The sequence below is a fragment of the Mustelus asterias genome, unplaced genomic scaffold (genome assembly GCF_964213995.1).
Source record: "Mustelus asterias unplaced genomic scaffold, sMusAst1.hap1.1 HAP1_SCAFFOLD_106, whole genome shotgun sequence".
Taxonomy (NCBI): domain Eukaryota; kingdom Metazoa; phylum Chordata; class Chondrichthyes; order Carcharhiniformes; family Triakidae; genus Mustelus; species Mustelus asterias.
Genome location: NW_027590150.1, coordinates 650,524 through 667,612, shown reverse-complemented (window position 1 = coordinate 667,612; position 17,089 = coordinate 650,524). Strand labels below are relative to the sequence as shown.

The 17,089-nt window shown below is 45.7% G+C and overlaps 2 protein-coding genes across 2 annotated transcripts in view; both read left to right on the top strand.

Annotated features, from left to right (window-relative positions):
• Positions 1-16,621, top strand: part of LOC144484412 (uncharacterized) — a 59,471-nt gene extending 42,850 nt beyond the window's left edge. The window contains 2 exon segments of the mRNA XM_078202949.1: positions 2,747-3,829; positions 15,305-16,621. Of these exon segments, the coding sequence (XP_078059075.1) occupies positions 2,747-3,829; positions 15,305-16,484 (2,263 nt within the window). The 3' untranslated portion in view covers positions 16,485-16,621.
• The window catches only part of LOC144484402 (uncharacterized), a 529,373-nt gene that overhangs the window by 270,891 nt on the left and 241,393 nt on the right, over positions 1-17,089 (top strand). The gene's annotated exons all lie outside the window — the stretch shown is intronic.

Below are 17,089 nucleotides of genomic sequence, written 5' to 3'. Positions count from 1 at the left end.
ATATCTCAGAAGGTAAACAGATATATTTCTAATGTTTTGGCCTCCGCAGCCTTCTGTGCTGACAAATTCCACAAGTTCACCACTCTCTGCATGAAGAAATTTCTCCTCCTCTCACTCATAAACTTCCCCATATCATATTTCATATATTATAATCATATTTGATTTCAGGCATTATCAAGATCTTTGTTTTAGATGGTCTTTTATTTCCTAAAAATAACACAAATTTTCTCTGACTTTTTTTCTGAAATTAACCCAAATTCAAGTAGAAATATTATTGTGAAAAAGAAATCGTTTTTGACACTGAGGAACCACCTGGCTGTTAGTTGTTAGTTTCTTTTTGTTCTGACAATGTGATTATTCCCTTAAACTTTCCCTTTGGATGTTCAAATCAGCCATTCATATCAATTTATTTTGTCAATTTCAATTTGAGGAATAATCTCTTAAGATAAAAGCAAATTACTGTGGCTGCTGGAATCTGAAACAAAAACAGAAAATGCTGGGATCTCAGCAGGTCTGACAGCCTCTGTGGAGAGAGAATAGAGCCAACATTTTGAGTCTAGATGACCCTCCATCAGAGCTCAATAATTACACTCAGCCTTATTGACTTTAAATGGTGATTTACATCAGAGACATAAACGTTTGCAATCAGTTTTGAGGTAACTTCCAACAGCTGAACAATGCAGTCATGTGGGATCAGGATATTGAATTCGATGATCAGCCCATTGAATTCGATGATTAGCCATGATTATAATGAATGGTGGAGCAGGTTTGAAGGGCCAAATGGCCTACTCCTGCTTCTCGTTTCTATGACAGCGCATTCCACATCCGGAATTCGGCAGCATTCCGACTTCTGTGCCGCCATCACTGCGTGTCTGATAATACATTCATTGTCACCAATTAGCAGCAAGGGTGGGTTGTAGACCTTCATTTTGCTCAATGAGTGTTGGAGAGTGGGATGTCTAGTGTTGTAGACTGCAGGCAGTGACCCAGAACAAGGTCACGGCCAGCACTTTAAAAGGCTCCCTGCATGGGACAGTGTCAGCTGATTCATCAGATGATCATTCGAGTGGATTAACTAGACAGAGAAAAGATGTGGGCATTTTCCAGTCTGTCCAGTTAAGTGCATTAAATTGTTAATCTCTGCAAACCATGCCAGTTTTCAGAGGCAGTAATTTTAAAAATCAGCAATATCTTTTGGCTGTGAGGAGTTGGACATTGGTTACATATTTCCAAATGTCTGTGCCACTGGAGCAGGGGGAGAGGGGAACCAGAAGGGCCAAACCAGCCTTGAGGCTGCCCTTGGTGTCCTCCTGCATGAGGTTCATCATTGACATGGCCAGCTCATGTCAACCGCCGGCAAGACGGGGAAGCCCAGCCACTCACACAGATACAGAGAGAATGTACAAACTCCCCACAGACAGTCACCCAAGGCCGGAATTGAACCTGGGTCCCTGGCGCTGTGAGGCAGCAGTGCTAACCACTGTGCCACTGTCCAAATCTTTACAGCTGTATTTAACAAACTCTTTTGCGAAAGGGGCGTCACAATCAAACCCACAGGTACCAAACCCAAACCCACGAATTTTCACCCCAGTCCCAGGAGTTTGGAGACCGGCTGAATAATGGCAGCCGCATACCCACAATCCACGGCGCTGGGGAAACCGCTCTATTCGCCACGCAAGCAGGCGACCCCGAATGCGCATGTCCAGGGGAGAGGGAAGGTGCGCATGTACGGAGGAGGTCCCACCCACCATTATGTCGCGTGAGACATTCACCAATGAGAATAGTTGGAGGACCGGCAGCCCTCTGGTCCTCCAGCCAATCAGAATGCTGTCTTTGTGACAATGCAGATTGAGCTTCATGCAGACAGAAACGTCCTCCTGTCTCCGACATCTGTCAGTGAAACACTTTCTTTTCAACCCCCTTCTCATTCTGGGGGAAACTGGGGACTTGCAGCAACTGAAGGGAAAGGAAGTGAATCCAGGGAGGCTGCAGACTCTGGTAAGGTTGCCCCAAGCCTTTCTCTTTTAAAGACATTAACATTCTTTAGCTCCCTCAGCTTAATACATTTATTTGTCTGGCTAAAAGGATGGTCTATATTCGTAATGGTCACAATTAAAGGGGTGGATCCCCAGGAGATAGCTGATATTAAGGAGACAGTAAATTAATACAGGACAGGGATATGTCGAGTGTTGTTCTATGATGTGTATTAGATGCAGGGTAAGAATGGCGGGAGAAAGTAAAGAATTTTCTATAAAAACTAGAATTGTCTTTTCTGAATTTCTAAGTTGCACTGACAGTGATGAATTTTGGAACTCATTTTACAGAATATCAGAATTGGACTTCTCAAAACAAATATTCGTGGTGATCTGCCAGATTAACTTGATAAATCGGGACCTGAACAACATCAGCCTTTGGAATCTATAAAGAGAAATATTTCTCTGTTCTGTCTGCTTCAAGAGATTTCAACCATAAGTGTGATTGGAAAACGTGGAGACACAGACATGAGTGGGTGTTCCTGTGCACTGACTGTGGAATAAAGCTTCAACCAGTTACACAGCTTGAAAAGACATCACTAGTCACTATTCAGGTTTTTTATGTATGGACAAGGCTTCAACTGACTGTCAAACTGGGAGAGACACATGGACACCTACACCATGGAGAAACCATGGAAATGTGGAGACTGTGGTAAAGGATTCAATTTCCCATATCAGATGGAAACTCATCGACGCAGTCTCACTGGGGAGAGGCCTTTCACTTGCTTGGAGTGTGGGAAGGGATTCGCTCATTCATCCTCCCTGCAGACACACAAACGAGTTCACACAGGGGAGAGGCCATTCACCTGCCCTGAGTGTGGGAAAGGATTCACAAGTTCATCCCACCTGCTGACACACAAGCGAGTTCACACTGGGGAGAGGCCATTCACCTGCTCCGATTGTGGAAAGGGATTCAGTGATTCATCCAACCTGTTGATGCACCAGCGAGTTCACACCAGGGAGAGGCGGTTCACCTGCTCGGAGTGCGGGAAGGAATTCACTCAGTTATCCCGCCTCCAGTCACACGAGCGCATTCACACCGGGGAGAGACCATTCAGCTGCTCTGAGTGTGGGAAGGCATTCAGTGATTCATCCAACCTGCTGAGGCACCAGCGAGTTCACACTGGGGAGAGGCCATTCGCCTGCTCCGAGTGTGGGAAGGGATTTACTGATTCATCCAACCTGCTGATGCACCAGAGGGTTCATACCAGAGAGAGACCATTCCCCTGCTCAATGTGTGGGATGAGATTCAGTGATTCATTCAGTCTGCTGATGCACCAACGAGTTCACACTGGGGAGAAACCATTCACCTGCTCTACCTGTGGGAAGGGATTTAGTCGCTCATCCCATCTGTTGATGCACCAGCGAATTCACACTGGGGAGAGGCCATTCACCTGCCCCGAATGTGGGAGGGGATTCACTGATTCATCGCATCTGTTGATACACCAGCGAGTTCACACTGGGGAGAGACCGTTGACCTGCCCCGATTGTGGGAAGGGATTCCCAGATGCATCCAATCTGCAGAAACACCGACGAGTGCACACTGGGGAGAGGCCATTCACTTGCTCTGATTGTGGGAAAGCATTTACTCAGTCATCCCACCTGCAGACACACCTGCGAGTTCACACCGGAGAGAGACCATTCACCTGCTCTCAGTGTGGGAAGGGATTCAGTAATTCATCCAACCTGTAGGCACACCTGAGAGTTCACACTGGGAAGAGACCATTTACCTGCTCTGTGTGCGGGAAGGGATTCACTCAGTCATCACAGCTGCTGAGACACCAGCGAGTTCACAAATGATGACAGGGTTGGATTCTGCTGTTATTGCTGCTGTTCATCATGTCCAGGACTGAACCATTTTGGTGAAGTTTCTTTCTGCTGGACTGGCTGGTCTCGATGTTGATTCCAGTGGGTTGATGCACTTTGAGCCTGGGAGAGCACATTTCTACTGAAATGATCCACAAAAGCTGATGAAGGATATTTATTTTATCTTGGATAGTAAATAGTGCTTTTAATAGCACTCCAGGTAGATCTAAAATACATTTGTCTCTGTTCCATTGAGTCTACAGCACAGGGCCAGGCCAGTCGGCCCAATCAGTCTGCGTCACTATTTATACGCAACATAAGTTTCCACCCACCCCTCTTCATCTTCCTCATCAGCATATCCTTCTATTTCTTTCTCCCTCATGTATGTATCGAGCTTCCCCTTCAATGTATCCATGCTGTTCACCTCAACCACTCGCTGTGGTAGGGAGTTCCACATTCTCACCACTCGCTGGTAAAGAGGTTTCTCACTGAAATACCTATTGGAATATTGAACCCCTTCATAATTTTAAAGACTTCCATCAGATCACTTCTTCGTCTTCTCTTTGGAGAAAACCACCCCATCATTCAAAATGTGGCAAATTTAGACTCAACCTTTAACAATGATTTTGATGCAGGGACTGAGTGTAATATATACAATATTGTGGAGAACAAAAAAAAATTGCATTTCTGTAGCACCTCTCACAACCACAGGGTGTCAGATGAACATATGATTCAGGAGCCTGTTCTGCCATTCAACACGATCATGGCTGACCTAATTGAAACCTCAACTCCACATTCCCACCTCCCCCGATAACCTTTCACCACCTTGTTTCTCTATCTATGCCTTTGTCCTGAAGCATTATACAGTGAATGAAGTTCTGTGAATTGTAGTGACTGTTGTAATGGAAGAAATTGCAGGCCTGAGTAACCAAATTTAGTTTCAAAAATCAATCGCTTTCATACCATATAAGAACATAAGAACATAAGAAATAGGAGCAGGAGTAGGCCATCTGGCCCTTCGAGCCTGCCCCGCCATTCAACAAGATCATGGCTGATCTGAAGCGAATCAGTTCCACTTAGCCACCTGCTCCCCCTATCCCCTAATTCCCTTATCGATCAGAAAACTATCTATATTCATTGCTATAAGTAACAAGGTCAAGGAAACCATTTTAAAATCGAACATGTGGCTTCTAACAGTCTATTCCCCTTCTGTCACTGGCTTTATTAGCTACAAATTGATTGTATATGAAAAGCCAGTCATGTAACATACGATTATTCAGGAATGAACCTTGAATAAGCTATCGTCAGTGACTCAGTGTAATAGACAATTATATAAAGGCTAGATCTTTATTTTAAAATATTAACATTGAATAACCTGAAAAGTTTCCAGAAACCGCAGAGCCGGCAGAAGTTGTTTAAAGAAATAAATTATTTTATAATTTTGATAAGCTACAGGATATCATATTCTTCCAAAGTCCAACTAAAGAATAAGGTTCATTGTTCAGTCTGGTCAGGATTAGTAAGGAAGAAAGCTGTTATCTTTCGACAAACTGTCTTTTTGAACCAGTCTATCTTGTAGTAACCAAGTTTATTAACTAAAGATTACTGTATTAATTAGCTCGCATTCAGTAACAAATAACTGGAGAAGTAGTGAGATTTAATTGAGTTACGGTTAATAAATCGATAAAGAATGTCATTTTTTTATCTATTAGTGTCACAAGTAGTCTTATAGTAAAAGACTGAGTTTTATTTGCTGTAAAAACATATCATTTGAATTGCTGTGTATGTGAAGAATGTGCAATGATGATAAATGTACTGGTAAGAGAGACCTTCAAGCTCTGATTTGTCTCAGAATTTGAAATTGTCTGAATACCTGATTGTATAGAATCAGATAAAGGGTTAGTATGAAACTGTGCAATTGTATTCCTGTCTAAGATTTTGAGAGAAGGTGGTGTCAGTAATTGGGGATCCGGTTAAATTAATCTGGTAACCAAATTGACCAAGTGTCATGTCACAATCAGCCCAACTCTGATGTCAGGTAATGGTCACTTTGGGGATAAAAGTAGATTCCCAACATCTTCCCTGCCAGCCAAGTACTGAATATTCACAGGGTCGAGTTCCAGGTAAATTATTGTCAAAGAAGGAACCAGACTTCTGAGGTTGAAATCCACAAGAATTCCTGTCAAAGAAGGAGCCAGAGAGGGTTAACCTTCGACAGACTGATCACCCACATCAAGCTGTAAAAGCCAATGTTTGAAGTAAACATTTCTTGTTGAATAAATTTATTTTTAAAATTTACTCACCGGAGAATCCTGCTGTTGCCTTAATTGGTTAAAATATTCTTTGATCCAAAGTGAATTTGTTAAATGGCAAGTTTTGGGGGTGGCTGAAGTCAATTCAGATTCAGATATCAAGATCAGGGAACACAAATCTGAAATTAAAAAACTTGCATTTAGCATCGTTCAGGACCACAGGGTGTCCCAATGCACTTTCCAACCAATGAAGCAGCTTTGAAGTGTGGTCGTTGTTGTAATGCAGGAAATGTGGCAGCTAATGTGTACACAGCAAGATCCCAAAAGCAGCAACATGATCACGAGCAGATGATCTGTTTATAGTGATGTTGATTGATAAATATTGGTCAAGACTCTGGGGATAGGCCCCCTGCTCTTCTTCAAAATCATACCCATGGCAACATCTATGTCCTTGAAGGGGCAGATGGGGTACTTGGGTTGGCATCTCATCCTAAAGGCAGCAGCTCTAATAATGCAGCACTCCCTCAGTGCTGGCACTTTGAATGTTGGCCTCAGGTCAATGGACTGGGATTGGAAAGAACAATCTTCTGATTCAGAGTGAAGATTTGATTTATTATCATCACATGTATTAGTATACAGTGAAAAATATTGTTTCTTGCATGCTATACAGACAAAGCATACCGTTCATAGAGAAGGAAAGGAGAGAGTGCAGAATGTAGTGTTACAGTCACAGCTAGAATGTAGAGAAAGATCAACTTAATATGAAGTAGGTCCATTCAAAAGTCTGATGGCAGCAGGGAAGTCAGTTGGTACGTGTCCTCAGACTTTTGTATCTTTTTCCCAATGGAAGAAGGTGGAAGGGAGAATGTCTGGGCTGTGTAGGGTCCTTGATTATGCTGGCTGTTTTTCCGAAGCAGCAGGAAGTGTAGACACAGGCAATGGATGGGAGGCTGGTTTGTGTGATAGACTGGGTACATTCACCACCCTTTGCAGTTTCTTGTGGAAGCGTGTGGATCCACTGCGCTGTGGCTGATACAATAGACAATAGACAGGTTCACAAGGATGTTGCCGGGACTTGAGAAGCTGAGTTACAGAGAGAGATTGAATAGGTTGGGACTTTATTCCCTGGAGCGTAGAAGATTGAGGGGAGATTTGATAGAGGTGTATAAGATTTTGATGGGTAGAGATAGAGTGAATGCAAGCAGGATTTTTCCGCTGAGGCGAGGGGAGAAAAAAACCAGAGGGCATGGGTTAAGGGTGAAAGGAGAAAAGTTTAAAGGGAATATTAGGGGGGGCTTCTTCACGCAGAGAGTGGTGGGAGTGTGGAATGAGCTGCCAGATAAAGTGGTAAATGCAGGGTCACTTTTAACATTTAAGAAAAACTTGGACGGGTTCATGGATGAGAGGGGTGTGGAGGGATATGGTCCAAGTGCAGGTCAGTGGGACTAGGCATAAAATGGTTCGGCACAGACAAGAAGGGCCAAAAGGCCTGTTTCTGAGCTGTAATTTTCTATGGTTCTATGGTTCTAATTCAAAGTTGGAAAGGGAAAGTTATTCTTCGCCTCCAGTGCCTCAATGTCAAAATAACAACCTCATACAAAAACAGGTATTGAATGCACAAATGTTGAAGAGTTTGTTTGGAGCCACAAGTTTCAAGTTCCCATTTCAGCCTGGGGCACCTTTCTCTCTCTGTTGCTCATGTTAGTGACAGCCAGGTGACGGAGTTGAGAGCTGAATTTCGCTGAGAATAACAGGGCCTGAGCCTCAATTGGGAAGCTGCCCTGGGCGTTGCACTGATAGAGAGACAGGAAGGTGCTGGAGGACTGACTGGGAAATGGGCCTCCAGCCAATTGGGGCAGGAGACGGGGCGATTGGGGCAGATGGTGATGGAACCCCTGGGGTTCAGTCCATGTGCCCAAAGTGTGGAGTCACAGTAACAGGGTGCAGAGGAGCTGAAGAGAAACCATTTGGGCCCAGAGTATTGTGAACATCCTTTTATTCTATAGAATTGGGATTCGGGGTGTCCATTAGCCCTTTATTCTCTTTCCCCAAACTCTGAAATGATTGCCAGTGATAACCCTTATTGGTGACAGTGGTTAGATTTTATTCAGTATCAATAAGAGCTGACACAGTCTAATGTCTGAGCAGTCGTATCAAAGTGCAGCAGCATTACCATTACACTCTGGGTCGAAGCAGCATCTCCATGGAAATGCTCCCTGGTTGCCTGCCACAGTCCAAAGATGTACAGGTTAGGCAGATTGACCAATGCTAAATTGCCCCATAGATGTCCCAAGATGTTATGGTTCGGGGAATTAGTGGGGTAAATGCGTGGGGTAATGGGGCTAGCGTGGGAGGGGTGTGTCTGGGGAAGATGCTCTGACAGAGAGTCGGTGCAGACTCGATGGGCCAAATGGCCTCCTTCTGCATTGTAGGGATTCTATGATTACCATAATTACCACAATCAGTTCCAGACAGGAAACTTAAACCTGCTGTTTCACTCTCACTCAGGAACAGATCCCAGTTTTACACCAATCTCTGATTTGACGGCATGTTTCCAGCATTCACTGTTGTTCTTCCTGACTCTAAACACAGTTGTAAAGGAGCCTCTGTTCCGTGCCGAGGAGCTCTGAACCATGGAAGAGCAGCTGGGACACATTTCTTACACACCTCAGGTTTAATCCACACATTTAGTCCTCAATGTGATCAACAGCAGCAATACAGAGAACTCCAACCTCTGCACTCACTTGTGAATTTGCTGGTGTGTCAGCAGGTTAGAAGATTGAGTGAATCCCTTCCCACACATGGAGCAGGTGAATGGTCTCTCCACAGTGTGAGTGCGCTGGTGTTTCAATAGATGAGATGAATAAGTAAATCTCTTCCCACACTCCGAGCAGGCGAATGGCCGCTCTCCGCTGTGAACTCGCCGGTGTGTCAGCAGTGCGGCTGATCGAGTGAATCCCTTCCCACACTCAGAGCAGGTGAACGGCCTCTCTCCAGTGTGAGTGCGTCGATGTCTCAGCAGATTATCACTGTTTTTAAAGCTCTCCTCACAGTCAGGACATTTGAAAGTTCTTGCATCAGAGTGAGTGCGCTGGTGTCTCAGCAGGTTGGATGAATTAATGAACCCCTTCCCACACATGGAGCAGGTGAACGGCCTCTCCCCAGTGTGAGTGCGCTGATGTACAGTGAATTCAGATGATTTCCTGAACCCAGTCCCGCAGTGAAAGCACCTGAATGGCCTCTGGTCAGTGTGAACACGTTGATGGGACATCAGGTCCCCAGAACTTTTATAGCCCTTCCCGCAGTCTGGGCATTTAAAAGGTCTCAGGTCAGTGTGAACTCGCTGGTGTTGCAGCAGGTTGGATGACTCTCTGAATCCCTTCCCACACATGGAGCAGGTGAATGGCCTCTCCCCAGTGTGAGTGCGCTGATGGATTTCCAGCTGGGATGGCCAGTCAAGTGGATAGAGCTGTGAAGAAGGCCTATAGTGTGTTAGCTTTTATTAACAGGGGGTTGGAGTTTAAGAGCCGTGGGGTTATGCTGCAACTGTACAGGACCTCGGTGAGACCACATTTGGAATATTGTGTGCAGTTCTGGTCACCTCACTATAAGAAGGATGTGGAAGCGCTGGAAAGAGTGCAGAGGAGATTTACCAGGATGCTGCCTGGTTTGGAGGGTAGGTCATATGAGGAAAGGTTGAGGGAGCTAGGGCTGTTCTCTCTGGAGCGGAGGAGGCTGAGGGGAGACTTAATAGAGGTGTATAAAATGATGAAGGGGATAGATAGAGTGAACGTTCAAAGACTATTTCCTCGGGTGGATGGAGCTATTACAAGGGGGCATAACTATAGGGTTCGTGGTGGGAGATACAGGACGGATATCAGAGGTAGGTTCTTCATGCAGAGAGTGGTTGGGGTGTGGAATGGACTGCCTGCAGTGATAGTGGAGTCAGACACTTTAGAAACATTTAAGAAGTTATTGGATAGGCACATGGAGCACACCAGGATGATAGGGAGTGGGACAGCTTGATCTTGGTTCCAGATAAAGCTCGGCACAACATCGTGGGCCGAAGGGCCTGTTCTGTGCTGTACTGTTCTATGTTCCTCACATTTCCATGGTTTCTCCATGGTGCCAGTATCCTTGTGTCTCTCCAGGTTGATGATCAGTTGACTACACACACTGCACATGTACGGTTCCTCCCTGCTGTGAATGGTGTGATGTTTTTTCAGGCTGTGTAACTGGTTCAAGCTCTTTTCACAGTCAGTTCACTGGAACGCTGTCACTCGGGTGTGTGTGTCTCGCTGCTTTTCCAGTCACACTGATGTTTGAAATCTTTTCCCACAGACAGAACAAACAAACATTTCTCCTTCCACATTGATATTCAGGTCCTGATGAATCGAATGACTGTCAGATCTCAATGTGATGTTTGATTTAAGTTTCCCACCTGTCAATCCTCCCATCCTAATCCCCTGTAAAAGGAGTTTACAGAAGTTATCAGTGTAAATACAGGATAGAAATTCAGAACAGACAATTCTAGTTCGGATGGAACATTCTTTCCTTTCTTATTCCCTCCAATCATATGGTCCAAACGAACTGAAAGACAAAAATCAACAACCAAGCATCAACAAAACCAAAGGGAACCTTCCGAACTGAACCAGAAAGTTCTGACCAGTGTGACTGATCCTTTTATGTGACTCGGGCACTAGGACCCAGTTAAAAACAGAAATCCTGAATCCCGTCCACTCTCTGTTGTGTGACAATGGGCGTCACCAAGACGTCAGCGCATGCGCTCTGCCCTCCGCTGAACTAAGATGGCGGCTGGTAACCGGGGTCTTCGCCCCAGGAGGACAAACCGGAGCTGCAAACGCGGAACCTGCAGGTCCGTATTCGCGGTTTGAGGCTTTCAGCAGGTATTTAGAAACCCTCCCCGTTCACCCGCCGACTCCATCGGCCCTGCGCGTTTCCACACCTTCACCGGCTGCGGATCAGACAAAAGGATCCTCTCTCCCCTTCGCCATCACTGACATCGCGCATGCTCCCGACCATGTTCGGTACTGCGCCTGCGCACTGTTCCCCTATGGTGTGGCTAGGGGATAAAGAACAAAGAACAGTACAGCACAGGAACAGGCCCTTCAGCCCACAAGCCTGCGCCCATCACGTTGTCCTATCTAAACCAACCGCTTATATCCCTCTATACACCGTCTGTTCATGTTTTTATCCAGATAAGTTTTAAATGTTGCTAATGTATCTGCCTCGACCACCTCACTTGGCAGTGCATTCCAGGCCCCACCACCCACTGTGTAAAAAAAACGTCCCCCCCCCCCCCCCCCCGTGTCTCCACTGAACTTTTCCCCCCCTTACTTTGAATTGTGCCCCCTTGTGATTGTCATTTCTGCCCAGGAAGAAAGCTTCCAACTGTTACCTTACCTACGCCCCTCATAATTTTATAAACTTCTATCAGGTTGCCCCATGGCCTCCATCTTTCCAGTTTATTCAATCTTTCCTCATAGCTAATACTCTCCATACCATGCAACATCCTGGTAAACATTTTCTGTACTCCCTCCAAAGCCACCACGTCCTTCTGGTAGAATGCCGACCAGAATTGGACACAGTATTCCAAATGTGACCTAACCAATATTTTATATGACTGTAACATAATTTGCCAACTTTTATACTCAACATTCACCACCGTGGGGGATGTTGGTTAAAATCACCACCTTTGAAAGTCCCAAATAGTTAAGTCAGTTTTTGCTTTGATGTGAAAATTAAGGTGGCACGGTGGTTAGCACTGCTGCCTCACAGCGCCAGGGACACGGATTCGATTCCCAGCCTTGTGGAGTCTGTGTGGAGTTTGCACGTTCTCTCTGTGTCTGCGTGAGTTCCCTCTGGCTGCTCTGGTTTCCTCCCAGAGTCCGAAAGACGTGCTGGTTAGGTACATTGGCCATGCTAAATTCTCCCTCAGTGTACCCGAGCAGGCGCCGGAGTGTGGCGACTATGGGGTTTTCACAGTAACTTCATTGCAATGTGAATGTAAGCCTACTTATGATGCTAATAGATAAATAGACTGTGTCCTTTCACTAACAAGACCAGCAGCAAACATTCCCCATCCCCAGGTATCTGTGGGCAAGATGATCTTTGACTTTCTTGAACTTTGCAGTCCATGTGGTGAAGATGCTCCCACAATGCGTTAGGTAAGAGTTACAGGTTATTCACCCAGTGATGATGAAGGAACGATGATACATGTCAATAATAACAATCTGTATTTATATGTCTTCCATGTCATAGACTTTCCCAGGGCATTTCAAAGAAGTGTTGTACATTAAGTGCCTTTGCAGGTCAGTGAGCTCAGGGGTGATGATGAACAAGACTTGGTGTGAGTAAGCACACGGCCAGCAGAGATTTGGATGAGAAGTCTTAAAGACTTCAGGGAGATTGAATGTAGGAGGCTGGAAATGCATTCGGATAGTTAAGTCTGGAGTTATTGAAGAAATGGATGAGAGTTCCAGCTGCAGATGAGCAAAATCAAGGACAGAGTCAGATGATGTTACTGAGATGGAAATTGGCAGTCTTGGTGATTATTCAGATATGAGGTCAGGAGCTCAGTTTCGAATGAAAGCTGTTGTTGAAGCTGGGAACAGTCCGGTTCAGTCTCAGACAGTTGTCAGGGAGAAGGATGGAGTCAGTAGTTTGGGAGTGGAGTTTGTAGCGGGGACTGAAGAGAAACAATGGTTTTCTTCTTCCCAGTAGTTAAATGGAGCACATTGCTGTTCATTCAGTACTGGGTATCGGACAGGGCAGGACAGTGTGCGAGTTGGAGGGGAATTTGGAGATTATGGTGTTCGAATGCAACTGGTCCTCCTTGGTGTGGAAGTTGAAGGTTTGGAGAATTTTGTCAAAGTTCTAGAATTCAAAATAGAAAATCACCTCCTTTGCCCCTGCGTCTTTCACCTCTCTCCCCTCCCGTAGAGGCCAGAGTCTTGTGTAGGCCCAGACTGGGTGGTAAGTCCCCTTCCCTAAAGGACATTAGTGAACCAGTTGGGTTTTTATGACAATCCAGGAGCTTCCATGATCACTTTTTCCTAGTGTCGACCCCACAGATTACCAGATTCATTCAGCTCAATTTCATAACCTGCCTTTGTGTTTTTGTGGGCACTCTCTCACTCCCTTTTCTCTGTTTTAAATTAATTTCATGAGGTATTGAAAGAGGAGGATATGTAGTCAGGAAACTCAAACCAAACATTCACATCAGGATCTGATGGAGTGTCCAAATTATGGGATTTTGAACATTGAAGGAAAAAGCACTGTTCACAGTGGGGGGAAAACCGTACACATGTTCTATGTGTGGATGAGGCTTCAACCAATCGTCTAACCTGTCGAGACACTATCACACCGGGGAGAACTGTGGAAACATGAGGACTGTGAGAAGGCCTTCAGTTACCGTCTAAACTGGAGACTCAGTGACGCAGTCACACAAGGGAGAGGCCGTGAGCCGGCTCTGAGTGTGGGTTGTGATTCAATAAGTCAAACAACCTGTTGAAACACCAGCAGGTTCACTCGGGGGAGAGGCCATTCACCTGCTCTGTATGTGGGGAAACGATTCACTCAGTCGGCATTACCCATGACACAACAGCGAGTTCACACTGACAAGAGACCTTTTAATTGCCCAGACTGTGGGAAGTGCTATAAAAGTTCCCAGGAACTGACATCCCATCAATATGTTCACACTGAAGAGAGGCTGGAATTAGGGGCGAGCATCGATGATGGAGAATTGTGTGACTGAAGGATATTACAGAGAGAGGAGTGGTCGCAGTCATGGAGAAATTTGGAAACAAGAACGGGAGTTTTTAAATGTTAGTGGTTCTTAAACAGGAACCTTTATAGGTCAGTGAGCACAGGGGTGATGGGTGAACAAGTCTTGAATAATTACACAGACAGCAGAGTTTTGGATGACCTGAGGATTGCAGGGAGGCTGAATGTGGGAGGCCAGCAAAGAGTGCTCTGGGAGAGTTAAGTCCAGAGGTAACAAAGGAATGGATGAGAGTTTCTGAACAAGATGATTTGAGACTCGGGCGATGTTACTGAGGTGGAAATAGACATTCTGGGTGATGATGAGGATATGTGGCTGGAAGCTCAGTTTGGGATGAGACAGGACACTGAGGTTGTGAGAAGTCTGGTTCAGCCTCAGACAGTTGCCAGGGAGAGAGAGTGGAGTCTGTTGTGAGGACTGAAGACAACGGCTTGGTTCTTAATATTCAATTGGAAGAAGTTTCTGTTCATCCAGTACTGGATGTCAGACACGTCAGGATGGTGTGTGAGTTGAAAAGGAACTTGGAGATGATGGTGTTCCCATACACCTGCTTCGTTGCTCCATCGAGGTGGTCGAGGTTGTGGGAGTTTGAAATATTTGAAATTCCTTTTTTCCTGTGCTGCCCAATTCTGTCTCACCCTCTCCTACTTCTGTCTCTCTGCCTCTTCCCCCTCGATCTCTTCTCCCAGATTGTCCAGAGTCTTGTGTCACCCCTGACCAGGGAGCAGGTTTCCTTCCCTGAAGGACATTAGTGAATCAGTTGGGTTTTTTTAAAGTTAAAAATTTATTAGTCACAAGTCGGCTTCCATTAACACATCAATGAAGTTGCTGTGAAATTCCCCTAGTTGCCACAATCCAGCACCTGTTCGGGTCAATGCACCTAACCAGCATGTCTTTCGGACTGTGGGAGGAAACCGGAGCACCCGGAGGAAACCCACGCAGACACAGGGAGAGCGTACAAACTCCACACAGACAGTGACCCAAGCTGGGAATCAAACACGGGTCCCTGGCGCTGTGAGGTAGCAGTGCTGATCACTGCGCCCCCGTGCCGCCCACTGACAATCCGGCAGTTTCCCTGGTAACTTTTTCCCAGTGCCGGCCCCACAAATGACCAGATTCATTCAGCTCAATTTCACAACCTGCCTTTGTGTTTCTGTGGGTTCTCTCTCACTGCCTTTTTTCCATTTAAATCAATTTCACAGGGTATTAGAAGAGGAGGATTTTCAGTCGGGAAACACAAAGCGAACATCACATCAGGATCTGATGGAGTCGCCCAATTTATTGTAACCATTGTATCATGATTGGATTTTGAACATGGAAGAAAAAAGCATCGATTGCAGTGGGGAGAATCTGTACGCGTGTTCTGTGTATGAATCATCTGACCCCACGAACCACAAGTGCCGTCACACTGAAGAGAAGCCGTTGAAATGTGGGGACTGCGAGGAAGGATTCTATTCCCCATCTGAACTGGAAATTCACCAGCGAGTTCATGCTGGGGAGAGGCCGTTCACCTGCTCTGTGTGTGGGAAAGGATTCACTCAGTCGTTCAACCTGCTGAGACACCGGCAAGTTCACACTGGAGAGAGACCATTCACCTGCTCCAAATGTGGGAAGGGATTCACTCAGTCCTCCAATCTGCTGGTACACCAGAGAGTTCACACCGGGGAGAGGCCATTCACCTGCTCCCAGTGTGGGAAGGGATTCATTCACACAAGCAACCTGCTATCACACCAGCGAGTTCACACTGACAAGAGACCTTTTAAATGTCCAGCATGTGGGAAGTGCTTTAAAAGTTCCCGGGAACTGACACGCCATCAGCAAGTTCACACGGAGGAAAGACCTTTTCACTGTGCAGAATGTGGAAAGGGCTATAAAAGTTCCTGGGAACTGACGTACCACCAACGTGTTCACACTGAGGAGAGACCGTTCAGGTGCTCTCACTGCGGGACTGGGTTCAGGCAATCATCTCAACTCACTGTACACCAGCGAATTCACACTGGGAAAAGGCCATTCACCTGCACGGAGTGTGGGAAGGGATTTAGTCGGTCATCCCAACTCATGGTGCACCAGCGGGTTCACTCTGGAGAGAGACCTTTCAAGTGCCTCGACTGTGAGAATTACTATAAAAGTTCTGGAGAACTGAAATCCCATCAGCATGTTCACACTGACAAGAAACCGTTCAGATGCTCTCACTGTGCAATTGGATTCAGGCAATCATCCCATCTCACTGAACACCAGCGAATTCACACTGGGGAGAGACCGTTCACCTGCTCCAATTGTGGGAAGGGATTCACTCAGTCCTCCCAACTCATGGCTCACCAGCGGGTTCACACTGAGGAGAGACCTTTCAAATGCCCAGACTGTGGGAAGTGCTACAAACGATCTGGAGATCTGAGGTCCCACCAACGTGTTCACACTGACGAGAGGCCATTCATGTGCTCTCAATGTGGGACTGGGTTCAGTCGATCGTCGATACTAATTGAACACCAGCGAGTTCACACTGGGGAGAAACCATTCACCTGCTCCAAGTGTGGGAAGGGATTCACTCGGAAATCCAACCTGCTGACGCATCAGCGAATTCATAAGTGAAGGCAGGAGTTAGAGTTTGCTGTTAATCACACCCAGGACTGAACAACATTCATTAGGGTCCTATTCTGCTGGTGGTCATAAACTGCAGCTCGGTAATAGGTGTTAATGTTCTGGATAAAATTAAACTGAATCAGTTTTGTGTCAAACAATATATGGCAAATGTTTTTAATATTAACACAAGTTAGTTGCTTTTGAAGTGAGCTTTCTCTGGACCAAGATTTACTCTGGCTACTTGTTTCCTGTTGTTTCCTTTTTTTTACACTGCTTGGATAGGTATGATCCCATTCAATAAGAACAATATGCAACGAGAGAGTTCGGGGAGTCCATTCAGCCCTCATCATTTGACTGTCAAGTTGACTTGGACGAAATGCATCATCTGTAAGGCTGTATTTATATCACATTCATAGCCCATCCACCAAGTCACAGCTCATACTGAGCCAGAGGATCTACCATTTTACAGCCATAGGGCTGTCACACCATGCCAAATATATGAACATTTCCATTAGTGGATGGAAATGATGGCAGTCTGGGGGCCCAATTGGAGACACAAGCACAGAAATATGGGGAATTGACCATGTTAATGTGGGGATTTGTCACAAACCTTC